Source organism: Diplodia seriata (assembly GCF_021436955.1).
Source record: "Diplodia seriata strain FDS-637 chromosome Unknown scaffold_8, whole genome shotgun sequence".
In the NCBI taxonomy this organism is placed as follows: Eukaryota; Fungi; Ascomycota; class Dothideomycetes; order Botryosphaeriales; family Botryosphaeriaceae; genus Diplodia; species Diplodia seriata.
In genome coordinates this window covers 734,741-758,780 of record NW_027117315.1, presented here as the reverse complement: position 1 = coordinate 758,780, position 24,040 = coordinate 734,741, and the positions used below count along the sequence as shown (strand labels likewise).

At 57.2% G+C, this 24,040-nt stretch overlaps 6 protein-coding genes across 6 annotated transcripts; 2 read left to right on the top strand and 4 right to left on the bottom strand.

Annotated features, from left to right (window-relative positions):
- Positions 1 to 6,164: 6,164 nt before the first annotated feature.
- Positions 6,165 to 7,107, top strand: SLS55_007824 (uncharacterized protein; the record flags this gene model as incomplete). Its single annotated transcript, XM_066779239.1, has 2 exons — positions 6,165 to 6,173; positions 6,541 to 7,107. The coding sequence occupies 2 exons, from the start codon at positions 6,165 to 6,167 to the stop codon at positions 7,105 to 7,107; spliced, it is 576 nt and encodes a 191-aa protein (XP_066630043.1).
- Positions 7,108 to 10,613: 3,506 nt separating this feature from the next.
- On the bottom strand, positions 10,614 to 11,882 carry STB3 (DNA-binding proteins Bright/BRCAA1/RBP1 and proteins containing BRIGHT domain; the record flags this gene model as incomplete). The annotated part of the gene is made up of 1 exon (XM_066779238.1): positions 10,614 to 11,882. The coding sequence occupies one exon, from the start codon at positions 11,880 to 11,882 to the stop codon at positions 10,614 to 10,616; it is 1,269 nt and encodes a 422-aa protein (XP_066630042.1).
- A 1,105-nt stretch (positions 11,883 to 12,987) lies between these two features.
- TOP3 (DNA topoisomerase) lies at positions 12,988 to 15,247 on the bottom strand (the record flags this gene model as incomplete). Its single annotated transcript, XM_066779237.1, has 4 exons — positions 12,988 to 13,023; positions 13,139 to 13,264; positions 13,363 to 15,108; positions 15,164 to 15,247. The coding sequence occupies 4 exons, from the start codon at positions 15,245 to 15,247 to the stop codon at positions 12,988 to 12,990; spliced, it is 1,992 nt and encodes a 663-aa protein (XP_066630041.1).
- A 260-nt stretch (positions 15,248 to 15,507) lies between these two features.
- On the top strand, positions 15,508 to 16,748 carry SLS55_007821 (uncharacterized protein; the record flags this gene model as incomplete). Its single annotated transcript, XM_066779236.1, has 3 exons — positions 15,508 to 15,888; positions 15,939 to 16,079; positions 16,305 to 16,748. The coding sequence occupies 3 exons, from the start codon at positions 15,508 to 15,510 to the stop codon at positions 16,746 to 16,748; spliced, it is 966 nt and encodes a 321-aa protein (XP_066630040.1).
- Positions 16,749 to 17,290: 542 nt separating this feature from the next.
- On the bottom strand, positions 17,291 to 18,452 carry nmt1 (Glycylpeptide N-tetradecanoyltransferase; the record flags this gene model as incomplete). Its single annotated transcript, XM_066779235.1, has 3 exons — positions 17,291 to 18,202; positions 18,260 to 18,362; positions 18,418 to 18,452. 3 exons carry the CDS (start codon positions 18,450 to 18,452, stop codon positions 17,291 to 17,293), a joined length of 1,050 nt encoding a protein of 349 aa, XP_066630039.1.
- Positions 18,453 to 20,884: 2,432 nt separating this feature from the next.
- SLS55_007819 (uncharacterized protein) lies at positions 20,885 to 22,219 on the bottom strand (the record flags this gene model as incomplete). Its single annotated transcript, XM_066779234.1, has 4 exons — positions 20,885 to 21,231; positions 21,366 to 21,612; positions 21,764 to 22,041; positions 22,114 to 22,219. 4 exons carry the CDS (start codon positions 22,217 to 22,219, stop codon positions 20,885 to 20,887), a joined length of 978 nt encoding a protein of 325 aa, XP_066630038.1.
- Positions 22,220 to 24,040: the final 1,821 nt, after the last annotated feature.

The following is a 24,040-nucleotide window of genomic DNA, read 5'->3' as shown; positions in this document are numbered from 1 at the left end:
GCTTGACCTACCAACTTACGGTTTAGTCACTCTCCCGCTTAGCCGCTTATCTCGGCAGCCCGGGGCACACGCGCGTGCGTCCCACCCCCTCCCCTTTCCCCGGCATTCCTTTTGTTAGTACCGTTGCAGAGCTAACAACGCTTGCTCCGTGCTGCCCGCTTTGTTAGCTCATGCTGCTCGGAACTGCCTCGTAGGGAGTTCGGCTCGTTCGGAATGCCGATCCCTTTTCTCGCAATGAGGCAGATCCAACATCAGCGGGGGCATGTGAAGATTTGTCACGAAATAGGAATTTGCGTTTATGCTCTGCCTTGCCTCTCGAGCGAAGAAGTGAGGAGGGCTGTGTTTGACATTGTAGGTATGTAAGAACATTAGGTCAGAAAATGATACGGCATGGATTGCGTATGCACGGCGAGACGAGAGAGGGAAAAGAGAGTGAGCCTCGTGCCTATCATAGAGAAGATTGCAGCAAGCAATCTGAGGGAATAGGAGCAAGGGAAGGTGATGACGAGCAGGAGCATCAGATTCTCAGCAGGAATGCATTTCGGCCGAGGAGTAAAATTACGTATGCATTGGGACCACCATCCCTTGGCCGGGTGTTGCTTGTTGCTTTTGCACATGCCAAATTGCTCTTTGGTGAAGGGGACATTCGGTCAAGAGCGCCGCAACGATCCGTGTGGGCGTGCACAGATGGTTGTGGAGGCAGTGGAAAAATAAAACAAAGAGCGCGTGTGGGCGCGCGCCGCGAATCCTTCGCGGACGTTAGATTCGCTTAACCGGAGAATTTGGGGTCCAAAAGGTAGGTCAGAAAGAGGGGGGAGTTTGATCGAGAGAGAAGGGTGAGGTGCCCTAGTCAATTGCCAACCCGTAGCGGGCCGGCGTGTGTGCATGGCGTCAGGTTAGTTGCGCACTCGTGTCTGGGCGCCGGGAACGACGATGGTCCTCGCGGCGGGCGACGTTGGAGCCAACCAGGATGTCGCTCCGTCACCATCAAGATGAGATTTCTCCATGCAAGCGCCTCCACGTTTTTGGCATCTTTCTGCACGAGGGCTGCATATTGTTGGGTGTCGATTTTTTTTTCCTGGCAACTTTGACGACGGAGGCTTTGCGCAGCAAAGAGATCGTCGTAGCGATGATCGGCTCTCCTCCCACTTTGTGACCCAAATGACAGGGTCTCCAGGTTTTCCATGGCTGCGAAAGGAACGTGAGATTGGGAAAGATGGGCCCGGCGTGCATGGGATCACCCTTCCTCTAAGCTTATCGCAGAAGGGCAAAACGACGTGTGCGGTGACGCTAGGCCACGTTCTCTCCTCCTCTCGAGATCCACATGCATGCATGCTGCCCGGTTGTCGGTGGGAGTTTATTTTTGGATCAAGCCAATGGCGTGCATTGGTGCATCCTTCACCCCCGTTCTGACTTGTGTAACCGAAAGCCCCATCGTTCCATACCCTAATCCCGCACACCTTTTACCCGTCTGCTGATGTCATGCGAGTTTCGCTCCGATGGAAGATAGTGGCATGGACGCGTGGGCCTTTATCGTCATTTCGGCCAAGCTTTCCAGCTTCCGCGGCTATTCCGCCAGCCTGTGGGGTTCCTGCAGACGAGGAAAATCTTGCCTTCGGTGTCTCAGTGCGGGTGTTCATCGCGGAGCTGGAATTCAGGCGGTGGCGGGTGGCGAGCTACATATGGGCTGCCCAGCTATTCTTGCGATTGGAAAAGGGAATATGTACTGTACTACCGAGAAGATGCTATATATACGGCGGCAAAAAAAAAAAAAAAAGAAGAAGAATAGGGGGTGGAAACACGCAGTAAACGAATGCATCCAAGAAGCCATATCTTGGTTTTCCGCAAGCGAGGGTATCAATCGCTGAGAACGCTTTCATAGAAAAAATTGTGTAGAACAAAGGAAAATCGTGAGAAACTTGGTAGCGACCGGTCTAGAAGTGAAGAGAAGACTGAAGGTCAGAATGTACCACCAAACGCAACTGCTCTCTTTAAGCTCTTGAAACGAAACCATTCGTCTTTGTAATAACCAAACACCTTTTGCTTTTGTTTTCCTGTTTTCATCGTGAACCCCTGCGTTGCCTTGCCTCCATCCACTGTCTCTCCAACTCGGCGGCTCTGCGCGCAGCTGCCCGGCGTTGGTGGCTCTGTGCCTCCCATTGACTCTGGGCGTAATCGGGAAGCTCCTCGTCCTCTGGTGGCATGCTGTAGTCGTCTTCTTCTTCCATCGCTCTCAATGCCGCGGCCAGCTCTGAAGACGATCGTGTAACACCGAGGTTCCGGTCTATGGAGTATTCCTGTTGGAAGGGGTATTGGGGTAGCGGCTGAGAATAGGGGGCGTGCTGCTGAGGTGGCTGTTCCCGAGGAGCGTAGTATTCTCTGTAGAGAGCTTGGCTCAGGGGTCGCTGGCGCACAGGAGAAAAAGGGTCGAAACCGCTGGTCGCCTCAGCGAACCGGTGAAGTTCGGCGTCGCTCTCGAAGGCGGTGCTCGGCCTGCGCTGCTCCTGGCCGGTGCGGTTGGGCGAGCTGTCCCAAGGGGTTCCGGGGTAGGTGCGTGCTGCACGGAGAGGTGAACGGAGGCTGTCGCCGTTGTGGGAGGAGGAACGTGGGCGGTCAAGGGGGGAGATGGGGTAAAAGTATTCTGGACTGGTGGGATAGTCGCTTGAAACGGTCCGTAGAGGCGGCTGGGTGGTGTAGCTGCGGCCAGTGCTGCGAGCTGGCACCCTCAGCGGCTCGGGGTGAAGCCGCTCCTGGTGAGAGGTTGAAGGCATGGTGGACGGTCCGGAGATGGATTCAGAGTACGTGGCTTGCGAGGCTGGGGCGGACCGCGGCGACTCTGGGGTGGGCTGGTAGGAGAAAGGTGACAGTGAGCGGGGCGGGACGCTGCTGCTGTCTTCTTGCCGGCGGCGGATCAGTGCTTCCAGCTTGCGGGGCTTCCTTTTGCCTCGTTCCTCGTCTGATTCGAGGGGGGTCGAAGAGGCTCGGTGCCAATCAGAGACACGGACGTTGGCCCAGCGAGAGGTGGGCGGGTTTTGTAGCGAGTGGTGCCAGTCGGGAGCGGGATGGTCGGCGTCGGCGTGTGATTGGCTGAATCGAGCCTGGTCCATGCCGGCACATGTGCCGACCTGGGCGAGAAGAGTGGAGGAGGCGAGCAGCAAGTGGGCAGTATAGCTGATATAGTCGGGCGCCGGAGTCACCAGACGGGCTTGGGAGCGGGCGGCGGAGGCCAAAGCGGGAGCGGACGCGGAGCAGGGTTGCATCTTGGTGGACGCGAGCCCTGGCGGCGATCAGGATGGACGCGCTTCGCACCGAAGCTGCAGACGTAGGGCCGAATGGAGCTAGCACCAAGCGATCACCAGAGAAGCGAGGGTGGAGGCGAGTCGCACAGAAGATGAATCCGGCAGCACGGCTGGTGGCAACGGCGCATAAGTATGCCGCCGGCAGTAACTACAAGTGGCAGGATCCCAGCCCAGCGGCAGTAAGGCTGAGGGGCGCTGCAGAGGCCTGCGGGCTCGAAATAGGCGCAGGATGAGCCAACATGAGGCGGTGGTGCAACGACTAGCCGGCGTGCGGACGTGAGCGGTGATGCTGAGGCTGGCGCGGGACGGGAGCGCGCAGCGACGGCCGCCGGGCCACGGCCGGCCACGGCGGGCGTTCGTTCTCGCATTCTAGCGGACCGAGGGTGCGTCGGGCGTCGGGCAGGCCATGTGGGCTTACAGTGGAGGTGATTGTTCACGGTTCGTGCCAAGCCGTGGCCGCCGCCGCCCCTGCTCAGCCTCTGCGTCTATTTTTGGCGCCCATCTGCGCCTGAGGCACGCCCGACGCAACGCCCGCGCAGCCATGCCCCTCAACACCCAGCCAGGTCGTCGCCGCCCAGCTGGAAGAAACAAAATGTGACGTCGCCCGCCGCTCGCCTCCGACACCCGGACGGCCCTAGTCGCCGCGCACGGCAGCAGCGCTCCCCGGCTCCCGCAAGTGGAAGCGGCCGCCTGCGAGACGGCAGCTGGCACTGGCACTGGCACTGGCCCGACCAGGTCCGCGATCCTTCCTTCCGCGCGCACCGCGCCAACACGCCGGGCTCCCGCGGCCATTCACACAGCGCTGGGGGCGCCTCGTCGCTGCCAATGCCCGCGTCGCGCAGTCCACGCCTGCGCACCCGCGGCTCTGCTGCATCGCAGCGTGACACGCGCCACCCGGGCCCTATCCAAATCATCGTCGCCATCCAGTCGGTGTAGGGACCAGCCGTCTCCTTGTGCCTGAACCCCACACGCCTCGCGATGGCCACCTGATCCGATCCACTCTCATCTCTGTTGGCCGCTGGTCCGCGCGCTCGACATGCTTTCCTTTTCGGGCGCGTGGAGATGGCGCCGGCCGAGAGCCTCCTCTAGAGCCTCGGCTCGGCCTTGGCTACATCGAATCAAGGAGCTTCCCTTGTTGTTACGAGAAGCCGTGGCTGCCTGCGAAGTTCCCGGGCTCGACGACGCCTTCAGCTCCCGTCGGTGTTGACGGCTGCGCGCTATCGACGTGCCACAGCCGTGATCTCAAATGAAGGGTTCCTGCATATCTATTTTAGTGCTGACAATAGTCACCCCGGCGAGCGGCATGGCCGTGAAGAGCAGTCGACGTCAGATTGGCAATTCTTCCTTCCTGTTGTCAGCCAGGTCAACCACCACCACAGCTCTGCTCGTGGTACCAATGGTTCGGCCGGTTCCATAGTGCCTCCACTGTTCGTGTAGGGCACGTGACTCGCTCGCCGCGGATTTTTCTTTTGACGCCGGAGCTTAGCTTGCACCCTAAGCCGCCGTCGACCTCAGCGCACCTCTGCATCCTCAGCTGCGCGGTGCAGGGCTACTCCTTGCCAATCTATTTTGGCGCTGACCGCCTGACCTGCACATCCAACGGCAACACCGCGCCCAAGCCACATTGCCGGCTGGATTACATATTAACCGTTAGCAGCAAGCAACTTCCGTGCAGTGCGGCGAGCTCTCGCCTTCCCCGCGTCAGGCGCTCCGTCAAGATGTTGCCAACGCTGTCCGACGTGCCAACACATCACCCAGACTGCTGTCTGAGCTTGTCCAGCTCGTTGTTTTCGAGCCTCGATCAAATCCTTTCCGCGTCGAAAGGGCCCGTTCTCTCCATTGGCGCCGGCAGTGGCCTGTTCGAAGCAATCCTTGCGAGCAGAGACCCCGCTCGCACCGTTGAGGGCGTAGAGGTCAGCTCGTCCGTCAACAAATATCTTCCAGAAGAGTCGTCCTTCGTCGTCGGGGGCACGTGGGACTTGTGCTCCAGAGCACGCGATGCTCCTGTTTGGGTCTTTGTTTACCCACGCGTGCCAGCGCTTGTTAAGAGATATTTCGAGACCTTTGGACAATCACATCTTCAACTTGCCATTTTCCTAGGGCCGAGGGCGGACTGGGCTGATTTCCAAGATTCTTTTCGGGTGGCTGGATTTAGCAGCGTGGAGGTCGTTGAAGACTGTGGACTCGTCCCATACGAGGTGCTGGCAGTCATTAGAAAGGAATGGGCCGACAGGTGACCGATTCTCAGCAGGGCTATCAGCTGGCTGTTCGTGCTCGCGGTTCGCAACGTGTGCCGGGGTCCATCAGCATGTCAACCCCGTCGGCCGATACCGCCTGCGCAGTATCATGCGTATGAGCTGCGACGGACCACCTCTGTCAGGAGCTACCTACATCACGAACCGAGTTTCTGCAATATTAAGGCCACGGTCCATGCCTCTTACGCTCCATCGATGTAAACCCAAAGCGCAACAACATTTCAAGACAACTTTAGCAAATAGAACAAACTGTGCATGAACTTGCAGGAATCAGCAACTTCACGCAAAGGACCAACTGTGCATGGCCCCAGCACTTCGGTTCTAGTCGCACCGAGGACCAATCAAAACACCCTCAGCGTCAGGGAAGCCAGAGAGATTTGGGAACACGCGACCCTCCTCTTCAGGAATTATGACTGGTCCGAGGCTATCGTCCATATCCAACGCCTGCTCCGGCGCTCTCGGGGCACGCCTGGCCTCAACCACGCCGCAGTATGGGCCAACCTGGGCATCTTGCGCATGCACTTGGGCGAATACTATCTAGCACTCGAAGCCTTCCAAAAGGCCATGCAGAAGGCGGGGGTCAGCGTAGCCAAGACGGCCGATCTCGATGATGGACAGCGTACGTTTCCTTCTCACTCTCCCTTGTCTGCTTCGAGTAAGTGCGTGAGCAAGCCAGCACGGCTGACTAACGGCTCCTTCGTATGACAGCACCGCGAAACCCTATGCTGACACTGGGACCCTCATCGACAGAAACCTTACCCAACGTAGTATCTGCGTCAGCAGCCGAGCCTGGACCATCATCCCCTTCACCTGCACACAGCCCACATCTGGATCCGGGGCCATGGCCGCGGTTTCGGAACCAACCGAGCAGCCGCGCGGCAGGAGGAATGCGATCAGCAGCAGGATCAGCAGCTGCTGCAGCAACAACAACATCCTCGTCGTCTGCTCCGCCGCCATTGCCCGTAGCAACAGCAACAACAGACCAGCGCACTGATGCCGGTCTGATCGAGCGCACCACAGCCGGCCTCGTCAGGCACCATCAGCATCACGAGGCTCAGGCGACTCGTCATCACCACCACCACCCAAACGATCACCTGCGCCGTTACGACGGCCGCCTTGACACTTCGACCACCACCACTAACACGCGCCTTTGTAATCGTGATCCCCGTCCACCTGCGACCGCCGCCATCTACCCTTTCCTCGCCGGCCTGGCCGCGTATCACCTCCCCCGCGATGTCGACGACGACGACGACGACCACTACGACGCTGGCAGTGCTGCTTCCGCCGGCCTCCGCCTCGCTCGGCGCCTCTTCCGCACCTGCCTATCGCTGCTCCCACCGCAGGAGACGGACGGCGACGAGGTCAGGCTCGACCTGCGACCGCTCGGCTTGGCGTGGGAGCTGGAGCGCACGCGCGTCGTTTGGAACGCGCGCATCTGCGCCGTGCAGGCCGCGTGGGAGGAGGGCAGGGGCGAGTTGATCGCGGGGAGGCGGTGGGGCGTCAATGGGATGCCGGCTGGTTTGTGTTTCGAGTTTGTGGCGGAGGGGCGGTAAGGGAGTTGTCGGGGGAGTGTGAGTGGGTAGGTGGGTGAGTGAGTTGAAAGGGCGGAGGGAGGGGAGGCGAGAGTGTGGTTGGTTGGTTGGACTGATCGGGGAGTTGGGTACGGAGGTGCAGAGATAGGCATGTAAAGGACGAATGGAAAGGATACTTTCCGTCCCTTTTTTTGCTTGATGTGACTGTGTGCCGCTGCACAGTGGTGCTTGTGAGAACGTAAGTGACAAGAACAGCTCACTGGTGATCCGGATGTCTAGACTCTACACTCGCGCGTGTCGCCTTTCGTTTCTCTGATAGATATCAGAAGCGGAATCATGTTGCATGATTGAGAGATTGCGCGGTACCGGCGTTGGCGGTTGATGATGCCACTCGTAGTGCAGTAGTGTGTCTACACGCATCAACTGCATTTGATGCACCGGATCAAGCATCCCAAACATATGTCGAACATTTCCTTTATCTATCTACCACAGTGGTACCAGCAACGAGCCCAGTGGACTTTTTCAGAAGCCTGTCCAATAGTAGAGTTTCATTCCACGGGACGCATATCATTGAACTTACATACACTTGACAGTCTTTCCGTTGAGTTGTCACGGAAAGGTCTCAAATGCTCCTCACGACGACTTAACAATGCCCCGGTTCAGCTCGCGCATTCTCACTACCTTTAATTGTCACGTTCGCAATGACGTTCGCGCACAGTCCTGCTGATCAGCGGGGACCCTGGACCGTGGCTTTTCTTTCGTGAGGTTTGTTATCTATATATATAGTCTCCAGGAGTTGTCGCTAGTGGTGGTCGACATAAGCTCGTCTTAGGAGGTAGAAGCCTCCTAATATCTAAGAGCTGTTTGCCACACTGTTCGCTTCGTCTGCGGTGGTCTTGTGCTTACGCATGGGAGAACGTGACAGCACATCACCCTTCCATGATTGCTCAGTACATGTGGGGGAAATCATCAATATTCAATGATGGAGCTCTGCAGCATGCTGCCGTACTTTTGTCCCCTCACTCAACTAAATGGTGAGCGTAGCAGAGGAATCTTCCCCACCAAGGTATCGAGATGACCGCAAAGCGCCAAGTAGCTCAGTTCGCGTATCAAATAAAACGGGAGTGATCGACCTGTCGTTGAGGTCTCCCACTTGGAAATTTCCCAGTAATTTCCCTACACTGCTGGATTTACGCACCTTCCGAGCTTTATTTTCTGCGTATATCTCATGTTTGGCGAACGTACTGTACTGGAGTTGATATTTCAGAAAGGATTCATCATCGGGGATGAGACTGTTTCGGTGCTTTGGTGGCCGAAATCATCTTAGTTGGTGTGAAAGCCTGTCCTTGTATCCTCCTTCTGCCCTTTAAAGAAAATATACTGGGATCATCACCCATGAGTGCTTATCTCCATCATCATATTGAAATCATGTTTCGCAACATCATTCTGCTGAGACAACTTAATGAGCCATAGTTTCCCGCATTCTCATATACTTAAGAAATGGAGCGCCTCTCACAAGGCACGGCGGAACTGCGGTTCTTGTACTCATGTAGCTTTGGACTATCTCCCCGTCTTTCACACGTCGCCGAAGTGTCTGGGGTTTCTTCTCTCTTATGCATTCAACCTCACAACTGTCTCTCGAGAGCCGAAAGCCTTATCACATATGGCATAGAAGCCAAACGGGTCATGCGACTACGAGGTTTATCAGAAACCTTCAACGTCAGGGCAGATGTAGAGTATAAAGCACTCTTCCCATACGGCTGACTTCAATCGAGCAAACACTTCATCCAAGCAAACTAACGTTGAACCTACATCTCTCACACTGGAGCCTGACATGATTACAAAGCACGTTCTCCGCCTCCCATCAGGCACCACGCTATTGTACCTCCGCAGTCTACACGTCATCATCGAAGGCCGGCGATGCTCTTCGCCACGCACCACGAACAAGGAAACCCCCCACCATCTTCACGGAATGAAGCGCACCAGTAAGACAAATAGAACAAGGGGCACCCCCGATATCATACGAAGCTACCGGAACAATAAATGGTCTCCTGTCTCACAAGCCCTCGCATACACACCCGTCTGTCACCGCAGCGAGACACGCGAGAGTATTGACAAGACGGCGAAAGGAAGTCGTTGAACGGCCATTCTCATGGAGTCCAGAGTTCCCCAGTTACTATCTGTGTCTACGGTTACCCGCGTCTTTCGAGGAACCTCTGTTAAAAGAGGCGGTGTCCCTCGCAGGAGTGAAAAAAAGGAAGTGGCAGGTGTTCAACCCACCGAGACAACAACCAACAAAGAAGGCAAAAACGCCCAGCCACCCCTCAACAAACGATTTGCATTCCAACAAAGCCAAGACTCACCTGCCACACTTGCAGCCACCTGAATCTGCCACACCCTGGCAACAGCGCTTTGCCTTTCCTTGGAACGTACATCTGTCTAATTAACACACTAGCAGTCGCAGATCAGACAATGAATGCACGTGATGATCGATCCTGGCACGCATGCACACGGGGAATGAGTCAGTTGAGTGAGAGGAGAGAGTCTCCATGGATCAAAGAGCAAAACAACGAAAGGCGCGTTATTCCAGCGCTGCTGCTGCTGCTCTCCGCCCATGGAGAAAAAATCTATTTATTGCAATGTTCCTTGTTTTTTCTCCTTCGATCGCCAGAACCAGTCAAGGCCTAAGCGTCCGTTTCAAAATGGTGGGTAGCCACAGCGAACGATGTTCCCATCTAAGCTAAACTATTTCGCTGTCCTGCCGTATGAATGCTGACGACATGGATCGGCTGGACCAATTTTCCCCATTTCTCTTTGACCGGAAACCACCCAAAAAAGAACCATTCCCACCGTAATTTCCTCCGTCTATGCGTTGAGTTGAAAAAGTGACAAATCTGCGTACCGTCTGTTTTCGATGATGACGATACCGATTAGCGGATCGAGCCCTGGATGTTGAAAATAATGCTGGCGCTCGTCCTGCTTGATGGCGTGAACAGTGCCAAAGACGTGATGAAACCAAAGCTCGTTGTTCCTTCCTTCGTGAGGGGTATAATGTGCCCTCCAAAATAACAAAATCCGAATTACCAAGATGCTCCTGTGAAATTTCACCCATGCCATTCTCAATTAGAATGGTCTCTTCCAAGAATGCCCCAGGTAGTCATTCCAATGCACGAAACCAAAGACAACATGCTCTCCTAAAGTCAGCGCTTGACTGTGATAGGAGTTGAGGTAATCCGATGTCGACATGAAGACTCGTGACCAACATAAATGGGGTGGCGGCTCGGGTACGAGGAGCCAGCGCGGGCCCCATGACCAGTAAAACGCCAAGGTAGAAGTGGACCACAAGAATTCGATGCGAATAACGTCGAGAAAAGCAAAATGCAAGTGGTGAGTGTAGAGTCCGTACTGCAACGTGCGCAGCTATAATTAAAAAGTCGTAAGGTTGGCCGGTCAAAATGAGGTTTGACGACGGACCGTCACCGGGCAGGAGGCCCGGCGGAGGTTTGATAGCATGATGACGTCGAATGTTACATCGAGCCCATCTTCAGCAGGGCCTCGATCGCATCTCTCTCTTGCGGGTTTTGTTGGGCGATGCTTGTCCAGCCGGCGGGCGCGGCGCCGGTGAGGTGGGGGGCGCGTTCCTGATAGCTTGCGGAGACGCCTCGGGAGTTGCCTCTGCTCTTCAAGTACGCGTTCGCAAAGCTCCGCGGCTGTGGCGACATCCTTGCTCGGGCAGTAACGCTCCGTGACAGCTGATTATAGTCCCTCATGACACCGCCACCGCCCAAGCCACCCCCGAATCCGCCCATGCTGCTCTGACGTAAGACTTGGGCGCCGATACCGGCCCAGTCCTCTTCGTCCGTAGCCTCGTCCTCTTCGTCGATTTCGATGTCGTCATCCATGTTTTCTGGCGCCGGCGGAGAGTCGTAGCCAGCTTCGTCGCCATCCATGGACATCTTGTCGGCCTCGTGTTCGGCCATGTTCATGTCCACGTCATAATCGGAAACGTCATGACCGCTCATCGCGGAGCTGGCAGCCCAACTGCCGGAGTAGAGGTCCTCGCGGCGAGCGAACTGGCCGTGGCGCTCGCGATGCCCCACGCGTGGTATACGGAGACCATCTGCGGACATGGCGTAGCTGTCTGGAACGCTGGCAGGAGGCGAAAAGGCTGACTGCCTCATGCCGTGGACCGGGATGCCGGTACCGGTGGGGTTGCGTTCCGGGCGCGGTTGGCCCATGATGTACGCATCCCAGCGGCCCCAACCGACCTTCTCGAACACGACCTCGCCTTCGGAGACTGCACTGCTACCAACAGTGCGGCTCTCCAGCGCGGCAACAACCAACCTGCGCGCCTTGGCTTGTGGTATGCGAGAGAAACCCGGAACAGACTGTGCCAAGTTCATGAGAACATGGCGGATAGCCACAGGTCCATTGTTCAGCAAGATATCTGGGAGGTGATGCTTGGCGAGCATGGTGGGAGTAATGGTATCGGCGGCCTCGAGGCCCGAGAGGGCGGCGCTGGAAAGCGGCGCAGGAGCCGGGGGCTGTTCGGCGTCGAACAGGTCGACGTCGGAGTCGTTCTGACCATGGGAGTTGGTATGAGGGACCGAGGAGGAGTGCAGCTTGTGCTGCGGAGGAAGGGTCGGGGAAATGGAGTTCGGCGGCGTAGGGAGCATGGCGGCTCGGTGGTTGCCCGTGGCGGGGTCGTAAGGCTTGGGGATTTCGACCGAGGAGGACTGGGAAGCAAAGGCCCTCGCAAAGGGAGAGACAGGCTTGCTTGGGGCGGTGGATGCCATGTTGGGTGGTTGCGCGGTGGTAGTCGCTTCTATATGTGCGACGGCATGAGTCAGCGCGTTGCGGCGAGCGGCAATAGGAGAGACAGCGGGCTCTTTGTGCCCGACAAAGGGGTACCCACGTAGGCGTCAAGCTGCAGGAACGTGTGTTTGACTGGCGCGAAGTATGCGACGGTTTGTCGGCGTGTGGATGAAGACGGCGAAGCAGTTTGGGAGCGCTGCGTCGGCCGGATGCGGAGGCGCGTTGCGGTTGGGCTGGCTGCAAGGCTGCTTGCTGACTGGAGCTGAGCCGCAGGGGTGAAGCTGGGGGCGTCGGTCGCAGACTGTCGCTTTTTGTGGTTTCGGTGTCGCGGGAGAAGGGATTCTGGCGTGTCTTTGTGTTGTGTGCTGTTGAGGTCTGGAAGGGTGCCGGACGTCGCGACCTGGGCAGTTCCTTGGTTGTTGCTTTGCTGTAGCACGGATCAGGCGGGCCTGCCAGCCTGCGCCAACAGGTGCGCCAAAGGAAGGCACACTGGCACGATGGCGCGCTCTGATTGGCGGCGACGGCAGTGATAACTGACCAAGGCGGCGGGCGCTGATTACGGGTGGCATGGCTGGATTAGTAGGATTAGCTGGATTAGCTGCACCTCCTCCTCCGGCGGCGACACTCGCGTCCCAGGCTTCAGCCGTAGGAGCACTCAGGGACCGCGCCGTCGCAGGACCCTGCGCTGCCTCCCGCCCTGCGCTGCTTCCCGCTCACCTGGACAGCACTCCGCGGCCGCGGTGAAGCTGCCATCCGCCTGCGGTAGCGCTGTCGCAAGCCAAACGTCACGCGCAGCGCTCCCCTGTCGGCGCCAGCTCCCACATCCCACTCTCTCGTGCAGATGCGGAGCACGACGGAGGATCCACCGCCGCCAGAGCACGTTCCCACGGCAAAGGTCGGAAAGTGGATTCGCAGCGCACCAACGGCACTTGTCGACTGCCCAACACCATGCGCCCGTTCCCCGCACACCGAGCCCGCCCGAGCGCCAAGGCGCACTGCGCGATAATGCCCACACTGCGCGGCAAAAAAGCAACCAGCGCTCCACGTGCCCCTCCTCGCGCTCCTCCGGTGCAGCCGCAGTCGTCACTACGGCTGCTGCTGGAGCACGTATTTTCGCACCGCCTGCCGACCATGAGTTAGCTTGCTGTGGCCTGATGCGGAACCAAACAGAAAATCGACGATTGTGCGCGCCCAGTGCGCACACGTGTCGCCGCCTTGAAACCGCCGCGGTACTTACGTCCTTGAGACAGTGGATCTGTGCCGTCGTACGCACATACACCTCGCGATACTGCTCTAGGCTCTGATGAACGACATCATGCTTCGTCGTGGACCCGGCGCAAATGGCGCGCATTTGCTGCTCCATCTGTAGTGCGTGCCCCGCTTGGCGTCAGTAGGAATCCCACAATCCGCCTGCCCGAATTTCCAAAATTCAGAAGCCCACGCAGAGGGGATTTGACGCACCTGTTTGCGCAAGAACGGCTTGCTCAAACTCGTCTCGAAGCCTACGTCGTCGTAGCCAGTGATCAATGCCACGCCCAACGTCGTTGGGATGAACTCATGCATGCCACTACCACCTCCGCGGGTCGCTGCAGTGCTGCCCCCTCGTCCACCACGACCCCTTCCCCTGCCCCCTCTGGCCCCTCCGCCCCGACCACCCGGCGCACCTGCTTCCATATCCTCACCGCCGGCGCCTCCATATCCACCGCCTCGGGGACGAGTCATGACATACTCGCGCTCCTTGATTTTGGCGATGTGTTCGGCCATGGTGGCATCCGTGCCGATGCCGTTCGCGTCCATCAGCGATATCAGCTCGGGTTCCGTCAGGTACCCAGGTGGGCTTGTCTTGCCCTCGCCCATGTTGGCCTCTGTGGGCTCAAACTCCTCGCCTACGGTGAAGGTCGGAAGCTGCTGGCTGCTTTCCCATTTATCGTAAGGATATACGTCGAGGTAGTTGCGCTCGAGCACTTTCAACCCGTGTGTGCGGAATGTCTCGCTTCCGTACAGGATCTCGATGTCTGTCGCCTCGCCTTTGGCGTCTTCGGAACAGCATGCTAGGAACCGACGGACCACGAACTCGTAGACTCGTCGCTCATTCTCATCACGAAGGGCTGTCTTTTCCACATAGTTGACGGGGTGGATTGGAGGATGAGCTTGGTCGTTGTTGCGCCCGTTCCTAGGTTGTTGAAAGCCACCTCCAGTGAGGCCTTGTGCATACTGTCCCCAGTCTCTTGATTGGTGCTGTTTCTCGATGATCTTCTTGAGGTCCATGCCCTTATCGAACTGATCTGTTTCCGTGCGAGGGTAACTTATCCAGCCATTCTGATAAAGCTTCTCGGCAGCTTTCATGACCGCTTGACTGTCCATGCGTAGATAACGGCTGCCCATCTTTTGAAGTTCAACCGTCGTTAAAGGAAATGGCCGGAATTTGGTCGTAGGTTTCCTTTGCATTTTAGTCACTTTTGCCTTGCGAGCTGTCAGGCAGCGCTCGAAGAGGATGGTCACGGCCATGCGGTCGAAAAGATGGCCACGTGCCCAGTTGAAGTTAACTTTGATACCCTCCTTGAGGTGCATGACTTTGATATTCCAGAAAGTCTCTGGCACGAAATTCTTGACGCGAAAATAGCGGTCCACAACGAAACCCAGCGTTGGGAACTGGCACGATCCATAGCTGATGACGCCCTCACGAGGGACCATGGAGCCCAACGTCTGCGTCTGCATGCGCGTGAAGGCCGCGCCAATGCGGAGGTCGAGCTCGATCCTAGCAGCCACAGCCTGTGCAGCTCGCTCGTCGATTTCGATGGGGTTCCGGGCGGCCGTGAGAACGTGGGCGCGCTCAATGTTGCTGAACCTGGCACGCTTCACCTCAATGGTCCTGTTGCCCTTCAAAGCCCACTCGCGGATCTCGGTGCCAATGTGCTCGCCCTCCCGATCGCAGTCGGTCCAGATGAACAAGCCATCGCATCGCCTTGCCAATGTCTGAATATTCTGGGCAATTCCTTTCTTGTCATCGGCGACAAAGGTCCGGATAGGCGCTTCGAAGAGATCGTGGGGTCGGCAGGAGTTCCAATAGCGATACTGGTCGGTGAAGTCCTGAGAGGTCAAATGGCCAGTGACGGCGGTGAACACGACGGTGCAATTGCCCCAGCGCTGGCCGAAGTTGTACGCAAACTCATGATTGCTGATGTATTGCGTGCCTCGAACCCGGCTCTGCACGATGGGTTAGCGGAGAAAAAAAAAAGTTGTAGCCTGGCACGACACTCACGCTCTGCATCTGCCGACCAGAAAGGTGCTCGGCGACAGCCTTGGCTATCGAGGGCTTTTCAGCCACGCACAGAATCCTTCCCATGCTGCCAGGCGCATGTCCGTAAGAGTGCTGGAGGAAGGGTTCGGGTTTGCGGTCGTGGCGATGTGCGCCCACGCGTTTGGTGGTTTTTGCAGCGTCTGGCAGGAGCGACGGAGCTTTGACGCGGGGGCCGCCGCTAGCGTCGGATCCCTGCGTCGATCCTCTCAATCTCGTCTGGTGGTGACGTCGCGACGTCCCGATCTTCTATAACACACCACAGCGCCTACACTTCCGTCGCTTTCCTCCCTCTCTACCCTCCAACAATGCCTCTGGTAGCCTCCAACACAGTGCTGCCGGCAATCAAGTCCCTCGGTGATTGCGCCGACTGGGCCAAAACCGTCGAGCCCTTCATCCCCCAATTGAAGACGCTGCCCTACGAAGTCGCCCAGCATGTGACGAGCCTTGAGGAGCTAAAGGCCATTTACGTGGCAACGAACCCCCTCATCTCTGGCTTTGCGTTTTCTCTCGCTATCGCTCCTCTGTTTCTCCTTGCCTCGGAGATCAACAGGAATTACTCCCAGGTGGATCGCTTTTGGAGCCTCTTGCCGACCTTTTACAATGCTCACTACTCGCTTTGGGCGTACATGGCCGGAGTACCGGCTGCCAAAGTCGACAACGTATTGGCATTTAGTATGCTCTGGACTGTAAGCCCTCTAACCCAGATATAAAGCGTACAAATCACTAAGAAACACAGATTCGTTTGACCTACAACTACTGGCGAAAGGGCGGGTACAACGTTGGCTCGGAGGACTACCGATGGGAGATAATCAAGTCAAAAGTTCCTGCCGCTGCGTTCTTTCTCTTCAACGTTACTTTCATCTCCACGATCCAGAGTGTAAGTTTGCTGTTTCCGCTTGAAGCATCTGGCGGCTTCTGATCCACCTTCAGGTACTGTTATTTGCAGTAACGACGCCGACGTACATCTTGCTTCTGAGCTCGCACCTCACCGGGGAAGGCATGGCAACAGCCGACACCATCTTCACTCGGGCCCTCATCGCACTGGTGGTGGTTGAGTGGTTCTCAGACCAGCAACAGTGGAGTAAGTAACACAGCGCCAAAGTTAACCACCTTACCCGAGCCTAACCGCGCCACCACAGACTACCAGACCGCCAAGCACGAGTACCTCCGCACCGCAGTCGTCCCCAAGGAGTGGAAGCGCGCCGATCTCGACCGTGGCTTCAACGTCTCGGGCCTCTGGGCGTACTCCCGGCACCCGAACTTCGCGGCCGAGCAGGCCGTCTGGGTCGTCCTCTACCAGTGGGCCTGCTTCGACACGGAAGTCTACATGAACTGGACCTTCGCCGGCGCCATGTCGTACCTCCTGCTGTTCCAGGGCAGCACCTGGCTCACGGAGCTCCTCACGGCCGGCAAGTATCCCGAGTACAAGGAGTACCAGAAGCAGGTGGGCAAGTTCCTGCCGTCGCCATTCCGTGGTGGCTACAAGCCGCCGACTGAGCCTGCCAAGACGCAAGACACCAAGAGCGCTGCCGGAAAGAAGAAGTGATTGATATGAAAGGAGGGAAAACAAGCTACTATGGCGATTTTCACATAGATTAGCTAATCCCGCTAATGAGCGTACAATATTCGGTCTACATAGCGATATTTCCTCTTGATACGCAGTTAAATCGGATTAATTGTAGCTGCTCAGTGGATTGCAAGGCAAGAAAATGAAAATTGAAGTGCTTCTATCCACAAAGATATGTCTACGAAGGCAATCCAAGCAGACACGAACTTGAGTGCGAGTTTTACAACCGTACCAAAGTGCCCCGACGAAGGATGCTATTCACGCATAATCATGTGATATAGATGCAGGTCGACTTAAAGATTGTGCAACTTGCTATCAACGAAAAGTTTTCGTTGGTATCCACGCACTATATGGATTAGTATCCAGCGAGTAATGTGCAAAGGTGAGTTTACAAAGCAAGTTCATTCATTGTAGAGCTAACATCTGCTGAAACGAGCGTAACGGAGACCAGTTATCCAGAAACGGACCACCAATCCCTAAGGCTCTGCCAACATCCACCCGCGCAAGGAGACACTTCTTCCTTAGACGCTGACCTCGGTCTGCTGCGGGATGGCCTTGTCGATGCGTTGGAAGCCGCCGTTGGCAGCAACGTCCTTCTGCAGCTGGGCCATGCGCTTCTGGTCGCCGATGGGGTCGACCGAGTCGGCGTCGAGGGCCCACTCGAGGTAGACGTTGGTGTAGTTGGGCTCGAAGCTCTCGTCGAGCACGCCGAGGCGCTTGCCGTAGCGGGTGACCTTCTGCCAGTCGCGGTTGACGTTCTGCAGGTCGCGGCTGAAGTAGGCGAAGCTGCGCTCGAAGATCTTGCGGTTGACGTCGGTCAGGCCCATGACGGGCTTGACGGCGACGTACTCAGCCCACGCGCGCTCGGGCTGGGCGAGCACGAAGTCGGTGGCGCGCTTGACGGCGCGCAGGAAGCGGCGCACCTGGTCGGGGTTGCGCTCGAGGAAGGCGTCGTTGGCGATGTACAAGATGGAGCAGAAGCAGCAGCAGCCCAGCTCGGCCAGCTCGTCGATGCGCAGCATCTGCACGTCGTCGCGCGGGCGGCCCTGGGCCGCGAGCCACTCTTCCAGCTCGACCATCTGCACGTTCTCCAGCCCGATGCCGGCGTCGATGCGGCCCGACGTGATGGCGGCCGTGACGTTCATGCCGCAGCGCACCGCCGTGTAGTCGTCGGGCGTCATGCCGTAGTGGCGCGTGAGCTCGTCGATCTGGATCTTGCCGAACTCGCCCACGTAGCCGATGCGCTTGCCCTTGAGCGTGCGGAAGTCGGGCGTGATGCCGCTGCTCTTGAGGTACACGACGCCCGTGAAGGGCTCGTCGAGCAGCGACCCGATCGACGTGACCGGGAAGTTGCGCGCCTTGGCCGCGAGCGTGTGGATCATGGCTTTGAAGCCCATGTCGACTTTGCCGCTGCCGATAATCTCGGTGACATCCTGATCGCTGTGTTAGCATGCTGGAGTTGTTGGGTTGAGGACTGAGGCGGGATGTACGCTGGGGTCGTTGGGCTCAAGAAGTGCGACCTTGATGCCTTCTTCCTTGAAGAAGCCCTTGGCCTGGGCGAGGTAAAGGGGGGCGTGGTACGGCGTAGCATGCCTGCGGTTACAGTCAGCAAGTTTCGTCTGCCACCTGTGGGTTAGATCGTTCCTACCAGTTGGTCAGGAACGTGATCTTGTCAGTCGACATTGTGGATGACAGATCAAGTATGCACTGCATTGGTCAATACAAATTGTCCATGCACGATAAAGGGGGAGGGGAGTCAAAGAAGCATGTTCTTTCGCTGGTATTATCCAGATCAAGTTCACCGGTATTTCTCAGAACAACTGCTTCTCTGCAATGGTAGCTCATTCCCCTTCTCATCTCCTCTTGAGAGGATGAGACGGTGGAAATTGCCAGCCAGAGCAGAGGAGCAGTCGAACACCCGGCATGCGTTCTCTTTTATAGTTACCTTGATCTGTAGACAAGTCCATAGCGACAGACTTCATTGCTCTTTGCATTTCCATTGTTTCGTACCGGAGCAAATTGCTTTCAAGCTTTCGAGAGTGATTGATAACGAGACACGAGAGCGGATGCAGAGGGTGCGCTGTGATGGAGAGAAAGAAGACGAGACGAAGCTGGGAGACTGGGCTGCTGAAATACTCTGGTGAGGAGGGGTAATAGCGGGGTAGCTCTTGGTCGTGCCCTAAGGCAAGAGTTAAACTGTGGGTCTCCACTACGTCGGAAGGGACGTAATTCGCGCGCCAAGTGAGTCATCGTCACGCAGACGGAGCGTGGAGGAAGCAGGATACGTAACGTCTTTCACCGGGTTATGGGACAGACCGGGTTATGGGACAGCCAACAAGAGAGCCAGATTGAGTCGCTTAGTATTGGCATCCGAAGAAAATCCACAATTCACACCGCAGCATTTGGTGGGCTGTCCCATAACCCGGTCTGTCCCATAACCCGGTGAAAGACGTTAGTGGGTGGATCATTTGCAGGATCAAGATGAGCGCACTTTTCTCCAACGGTCGTGGTGGTGATACTCTGCGCCAATTACTTCAGCTGGTGATGCAGCGTGTGCGTTGGGATCCTGTCTCGGCCCCGAATCGAGCAGCCAACTCTTGCCGATTGCTCCATCAATGTTTTTCCGCAGCGAGACAGCAGCAGTGCATTTAAGGATTTGAGCATTGACAGCACCGCAATGCAGGCGACCGAGCCCACGCCTGGGGAAGAGACAAGCACGTGCGCTCAATGCATTGGCACAGTGTTACCGTAATAAAATCGATCCGCACCACTAGCGCCCGCTGACACAGCAGCCTCGTCGTCTCTACTCACATGCGCGCTATATGTATATGCTCACAATTCCCTCACTCCACTCGCATTATTGCCGGACCCGGCCACCAATGATCTGAACTAATTCCTGGTCTCATCCTCACACACGTCAGAGGGCGTTATTCTTGCCTGATGTTGGTAGCCGGCGAATCCGCTCACTCGCTCGCCGTATGTAGTATAGCTGTAACGAGAGTGGGGCCCCTTTCGCAATCATCAGGCCCCCCCTGTTCCCGCGGCCAATGATCCTAGCCCCAGGCACCACCCCTGCACCATCGACGGCCCGCCCGGCAACAAAATTCCCAGCGACCCGCCCACCAAACCACCACGCTTCTCCTTTGGGCCTCTCACGGCCCGATAAGTAAGACATTCGAGTCCGAATGCGGCAGATGAGCGATCGTTGGCGCGTCAATAAAAAGATCGGAACTATTGAGACATGGGGCAAAAGGCATCATTTAAGGTTCGACTCGTGCCGCAATGCCGTTGGACCTGAAGTCGACATTTGTGATAATCCGGGGATGTCGCGTGCGATAGAGCTGCTCAGGGTTCGGTAGTGGACCCTCAGACCGGTCAGTGCAATTTTGAAATATTCAAAATCCAAAAGAGGGACTGGTGATATCACGGTGGGTTGCAGAAACTTTGACCCAAGCAGTGGAAGCAAATGTCCGGACGTAAATGTGACTACTCTAAATCTTCATCTGGGGGCAGTTGAAGCCAATGTCCAGACGCAAATGTGAGGGTTAAATCTGAACATTTGTATCCAGACATAGGGATTCGACTACACACGTAGTTGCAGACTTTTGTGATACTATGATTAAGAGTATTTGGTGTCTTCCATATTATTACGAGTAAGGCATCTTCAGGCCTACAAACTATATACAGAGAATTCGTAAAAGAGAAAACCTGACTTTCCAGATCGTCTAACACATACGTGGTAACGCCATGAGGTGCAGTTAAACTATTAACTGTGAGAATTGTGGATAGATTTTTTACATTCCCAGCGGCGCTGTCAATCGACACGGCGCGAAGGACGTGAAGCGAGGGCGTGAGAACCGGCGGACCGGTGGAGAGGTGTCCGAAACAGGATAAAACATGAGAACCAGCAAAGCTGATTAAAAAGAAAAGGTATAGAACAGTTAAAAAAGACGACATCCATCAACAACACATGAACTCTAGCATTACGCGGCTCTGGGCCGGAGGTCGGGACCCTTCAAGGACCCCAGGAAGGTTTCCTTTCATTTCCAAACCGTTTAAGAAATCATCTACGCAATCATCTCGCTCGCACTGCCGCCAAACCATCGCTCATCCCCTTAGAGGAGGGAGAAGCCGATGGCAAAGCTGACAAGGCTGATGGTGCTGGTGATCATCCAGGCACCGTCCATGAGCGAGGTAGCGGCAGAGCTACCGTTCTGCGCGAAGCTGGTGCCACTGGCAGCTGCTCCGGACGATGATGCAGAGCCGCTGTGAGTCTCACCAAGGCCGGCGGCGGCGCTGGCGCTTGCTTGAGCGGCGTCTTCAACGGAGCTGGAGTTGACGGAGACAGTCTTGTTGATGGCGTCGATGCTCTCGAAGGAGCCGGTAGTGTCGGTCCAGTTGTAGTTCATGGCCGGGTTGTAGTTGATAATGGTGACGTTCCTCACGTACATGGTGAAAGGTGCTTCACTGAAGTCGGTGTAACCGCCCGCCCATCTAGACACTTTGGTTAGCCATTGATCTTTCTAAAACACACAGAAGGAGGCACTCGCTTGATCGTCCAAAAATTTTGTTTCTTAGTTCCAGCGGACCAGATACCCAAGCTGAGGCGGGCGGGAGTCTGGGGGTAGTTCTTGCCACCCAGAGCGTCCTCGTAAAGCAGGGTACGGACTACGGTGCCGTCGATGATCCATTTCATGCTGGCATTCGTCCACTCAAAGGCGTACTTGTGCCAGGTGTCAACTGGCGTCTCGACTTCGTGGAAACCACCACGATCGTAGCTGGTGGTGTTGCCCTTGCCGAAGTAGTTGGATTGCACGGAGGTGTTGTTGCCACCGAGGAATTCCTTGAAGCTCGTTAGTACATGCTCGGAGTATGGTACTGTTCATGCAGGAATAGGGAAATGGCGGTCTTTGTGGTGGTTGTGGTGGTCGTGATGGTGGTGGTGGTGGTTGGGGGGTCAGGGGGTCCCAGGGGGTGGGGCGGCCACGACTTACCCAGTCAACCTCATCAAGATCGTCCGACTCCAACACAATAGAGCTGACAACACCGGTACCCGGAGCAGCCTTCATTTCGACCTCGTAGTAGCCGAAGAGAGTGTAGAACTCGGTGTGCATGGTAGGAGCATCGGTATCCTTGTTGACGGTGAGCTCAACACCATCATCACCGTAGTTGATGACGGAGTAAGCAGCACCCTCCCAGCTCTCGTTCTGGCCAGTGGTGAAGTCACTGCTGAATCTGTACTGGTCCAAGCCAACATTAGGAGGGCAGGTAGCTGCGAATCATGTCAGCGGGACAGTGTCCATGCAAGTCACGATAAGGCAGCATCAGAGCGGATAAGGCGTACTGTTCTCGGTAGGGTTGCAGTCCGAGGTCAGCTGGGCTGAAGCAAGCGGGGCGGCCGCGGCGAAGAGGGCAATGGCAGCCCGGGCGTAAGCAGATTGAGAAGGCATGGTCGTTGTTGCTGAAGAGCGAATGCTTGGGCTGGGCAAGGATTCAGGAGATGGCGACAGCGCTAGGACAGCGGCGCGGAAAGCAAGCAAGAAGCAAGGGAGACTGTGAAAGAGGGAGTCTCCTGGTCAGGTTCCAGGCAGTCGAGCGAATGACGCGGAACTGAGCGGGCTGCGAGAGAGAGTGGCAGCAGGGAGTGGACAAGTTGGATGGGTTGGCCTCACACACCAGGCGGACGTGGTACGCGGCATGCCAGGCTCAAGTACGTAGGCTGCTTGCTGCCCTGGCGCGAGCTGGCAAGCGCAGACCGACGCCCCGAGATCTACGTTATCAGCGAATGCGGTCATTTCTGGCTCCAAGCGACGGATACCACAGGGCCCCAATGCTTGGTACGAGGCACGCAGCCAGTCGGAGCGGAGCATTCGTGTCGTCAAAATGTCGGGCACGCGCGGATCAAAGGGGAGTCCCCGTCGTGCAGTGGGGGTACGCGGCCGCTGCGCGCGGCAGGGCCAGGGGGCGACGCCGGCACGCTGCCACCGGCTCACGCTTTGCCGTCTTGCGCCAAGCTGATGGAGAGCCGCAAATTGCCAGAGCGCGCGATGGGGGCAGCCCGCGCTCAGGCATGCCGACCTCCGCATCAGCAGACTGAGGGTCTGCTCGCGGCCGGCTCGCCACCACGGTGCACGTCCGAGCGACGCGGTGGATACAACAGTGGTTACGGCCGCCGGCAGTTGCAGGCAGTCGCACCGGGTCTGAGGACTGCCTCAGAGCGCGACACGAGCTCCTCAGCTGCGGCGCTGCGGCGGCGCCGGCGGCTGGGCTCGTGGCTCTGGCGGTGCCGCGACGAGGGGTCATCCGGGCAGTCTTAGCAGCTATCAATTAACTCGGTCGGTGCGCAGCGGCGTGGTGTGGTGCTGGTGCTGGTGCTGGTGCTGGCTCTGGTGCTGTGTGGCGGGCGGCGCTCCTCCAACACGATCGATAAGTAACGCGCGCGGAGCGGGCAGCCCGACTGAAAGGCCGAACAAACGGCCTCCCACCCCAGCACACCAACGCGGCAACAGCGCAGAATATCACGGGGAGGACTAGCCAGTCGCGCGCCTTTGTGCCTGATGATCTGCCGTCGCCGTCCAGGGCAGGGTCCTGCATCTGCAGTCAGCCGGGAGAGGCGTTTTTGAGGCCGGCTGCCGCCCTCGCTGTTCCTGGTATCGCTGGCGTCCCTCGAGGCCTCCCCTTTTTTTCCCGCTCCCCCCGCCCGGGCCCAGCACTCTCCACACCAGCCTGCAGCCTTACGAGATCCGCGCACCCGCGATCTATGTATGGATTCGTATCGCTCGCTCGCACGCGCAGCCTCTCCAGCGACCGCTGTCCGCCCTCACCACCAAGGTCGCATCGTCGCCAATCTCGAGGGTTCAGGGCGCGCTGATGGGCGAACCAAACGTCACGATCGGCTCGGTCGTCAGGAGAAATTGGCCGGTGTTCATCAAATGCCACCGCCCACCGCGGACCTTGCCGATCGCAAACCAAACGAAGGACGTAGGGGCGGCTCGGGTGGTGCCAATCTTCATCACCTCGCGCTCCGCGGTCTCCTTCTGCACTGCCCACATGCGCACCACCGCGCCTTGCGCCGTTCCGTCCGCGCTTCTCTGGAGCCCATTCCTCTGCCCTGCACGCGAAGCGTCAATCAGGGGCAGCGCGCCCCGGCAACGAGCGGCCTTGTCCATCCTTTGCCGTTTCCCTCTTTTCGCTCGGCAATCGCGACTCAGCGAGCGAAAGCGGGAATGCTTCGCTGTGCCGTCAGTCAATCGCGCGTATTGCCTCGTTTT